General features: G+C 46.1%; 1 protein-coding gene across 1 annotated transcript in view; it reads left to right on the top strand.

Annotated features, from left to right (window-relative positions):
• The window catches only part of MTERF4 (mitochondrial transcription termination factor 4), a 4468-nt gene that overhangs the window by 267 nt on the left and 1637 nt on the right, over positions 1-2564 (top strand). The window contains 1 exon segment of the mRNA XM_006760525.2: positions 843-1341. Within this exon segment, the coding sequence (XP_006760588.1) occupies positions 843-1341 (499 nt within the window).

Raw genomic sequence — 2564 nt, 5'->3', positions numbered from 1 at the left:
GAGCGGCGACTGCCGAGTCCTCGGCGGGAAGGCGGGGCTGCCCGGTTGACGTGCTTGGTTTGCTCTGCGCGAGCGGGAACCGCGGAAGGTTTTTGAAGCAAAGGAGCTATTCTGTATGCGAGATCCAGATTTCAGGAGTGGGTACCAGCTCGGCCCCCTAGAGTTGGCACGAAAATTGTTTTAAACTAAAGACATTTGAGATTCAGCAGATGCAGGAAGAAGCGTCGTAGGATTTTCTCTCACCACAAAGCAGAAACTTCTGGGAGTGAGGCTGCCATGGATCCTCTCTCCTAGGGAGTTAGTGGCTATGAAGAAAAAAAAAAGTGGACCACTTGCATCGGTGTATAGACAAACACTATGGCAGACTTTCCTACCTCCCGTTGTTCCCCTGGAAACCCATTTGTGCTTCTTAAGTTATTAGCCCCTACCTTTAGCCACCTAGGGAGCTAGCTGCCTCTTTGGTTAGGTTCCATATACATACTGAGAAACTTTGAGGCTTTTTTTCTTCTGTTAATCTGACTAAATGTGTAGGCCCTCAGGCACGGAACCTTAGCAGATAAACTTTACCAGGTGGCCTTTAACTAGTTCTCCCTGTCCCCCCTGCCCCTGTCCCCCCTCTGCAACTGAGGGTGCCTCTCAGTTGTGGCAGCAGAAGCTAATAGGGACTGTTAGACTCTGTTCTCTGTGTGTGAACCTCTTCTAGGTTTTTAAAATTAAGATATGGTTTTGCAGATTTCTTACAAAATCTGTTATGTTTGTGTAGGACTCTGCTCACCAACCCTGTGGGTTCCCATTACATGGAGTGGTGAGGGAGTGACTCCCTTTTGTATTACATTTTACAGGTCTTGGACTGGCATCGCCTGATCCCCCTCTCCTGGGCCAGTATCTCGAGGCAGACGCCTCATTTCGGAGAACAGAAAAGGGCAACGGCTTCCTTGCTGCGTAAACTGACCACAGCCTCCAGTGGAGGGGCCCTTAAGGGGTTACCCCATGTCCAACCCAGAAAGTATGTGCAGGAACTAGAGTGTGGGACAAGCCTTACTCAGTGCCTCCTTGAGAAGCAGAGGGCTCCTGTGGATGGAGGGTCTTCGGCGCGAGAGGAGGTCATCAGTTCCCTCCTGGACATGGGTTTCACTGATGTCCATGTCCAAGAATTGCTCAGTATACAACCAAGTCCCCACCCTCAACAGTTGCTGGCTATCATCTCAAAGTTAATACTCTTGGGTGTGAATCCAGAGCCTGTGTGCGTGGCCTTGAAGAAAAGTCCCCAATTATTGAAACTGCCTATAATGCATATGGAGAAGCGCTCCAGTTACCTTCGAAAGCTTGGGATTGGAGAAGGTACAAAGTGTGGATTCTATATATAGTGCTGACTCATTCTGAGCTGGAATACAAATAGCCTAGGTGAGATGGGTTTGGGGAGGTTTCTGGGAGAAAGTTCTTGAAAGGAATGTGTGATTTGGTTTGGAGGTGAGGCAGCAGGCATTGCAGGAAGGAAGGAATTGAATGACAGGCAGGGACTCTTGTCTGGATTGCTCACCTTGGGCACTCAGCATCTAGAACAGTGGTGGGCACATGATGCATGCTCAGCTGGTAGATGTTAATCTGTGATGTTGTGTACGTGGGCATTTGTAACCTTTGATGTTTAAATAACTGGATGTGGACTTAATGCTTTGTATCTGTATGATGTAAAGCCAGAGACTTACAGAGTCCCTTGTAAAGACTGGATCCCAGCTGGGTGTCTTGACATACTGTGGAACATGAGATCTTACCAGATTCCTGGGAAGCTGGTGGAGTGGCTGTCTCCTCTAGACACTGTCCTCACCCCCATCAGGTTTTATGCCTCCAGGATCCTAGGAGTTCATTGGATCCCTTTATGGGCCTCTGGAGAAGGGGGGGATAGGGGCCCATGAGGATCTCCAATTTGACCACAGGAGTTCCACTATTTTATTTTATATATTTTTTATTAATTTAATTTTTTATTTTACTTTATTTTATTTTATAGTGTAATCTGATAGGCCAAACTTAATGCCTTATGCGCTGTTACGTAAATTGGCAAGCTCAGCACAGCTTTAAGCTGCAAAGATAAAGTCTAAATTTCTGAGTCATTCCTGACCATTTTATCAAGGCAGTGACTAACTCAACTGTTAGGAAGATTTTAATTAACAGTTTGAGTAAGTGATTTTAAGTTTCTAGGTGCTAATTTTCCCCCAGCTGTCCATAGGAAACTATATGCCCTAATTCTAGGGCAGTCTCGATTTATACATTTATCCTAATACAGTTAATAGGGCCTCTTTCACTTAAAGTGCCCCAGTTTGGGTAAAACATATGGTCTTCTCACTAACTTGGAATCAGTAGTTGTGGTTGTGCATTGTTGTTACCCCACTAAATATTGTCATGGATCATCTTCCCATGACTTTTACTATGGAAGGAACCTCAGCCCAAAGCCCCCACTTGGGGGTCACTACTATCCCATCTTACTATCTGACTTCTCCAGTCAGTCCTTGGGAAATTCTTTTCTAGGTGAGGAGGGCAGAAGGAGACCTAGAATATGAAGTACGCAG

The sequence above is a fragment of the Myotis davidii genome, unplaced genomic scaffold (genome assembly GCF_000327345.1).
Source record: "Myotis davidii unplaced genomic scaffold, ASM32734v1 scaffold370, whole genome shotgun sequence".
Taxonomy (NCBI): Eukaryota; Metazoa; Chordata; class Mammalia; order Chiroptera; family Vespertilionidae; genus Myotis; species Myotis davidii.
The sequence above is the reverse complement of the archived record's forward strand: the minus strand, read 5'-3'. Positions and strand labels throughout refer to the sequence as shown.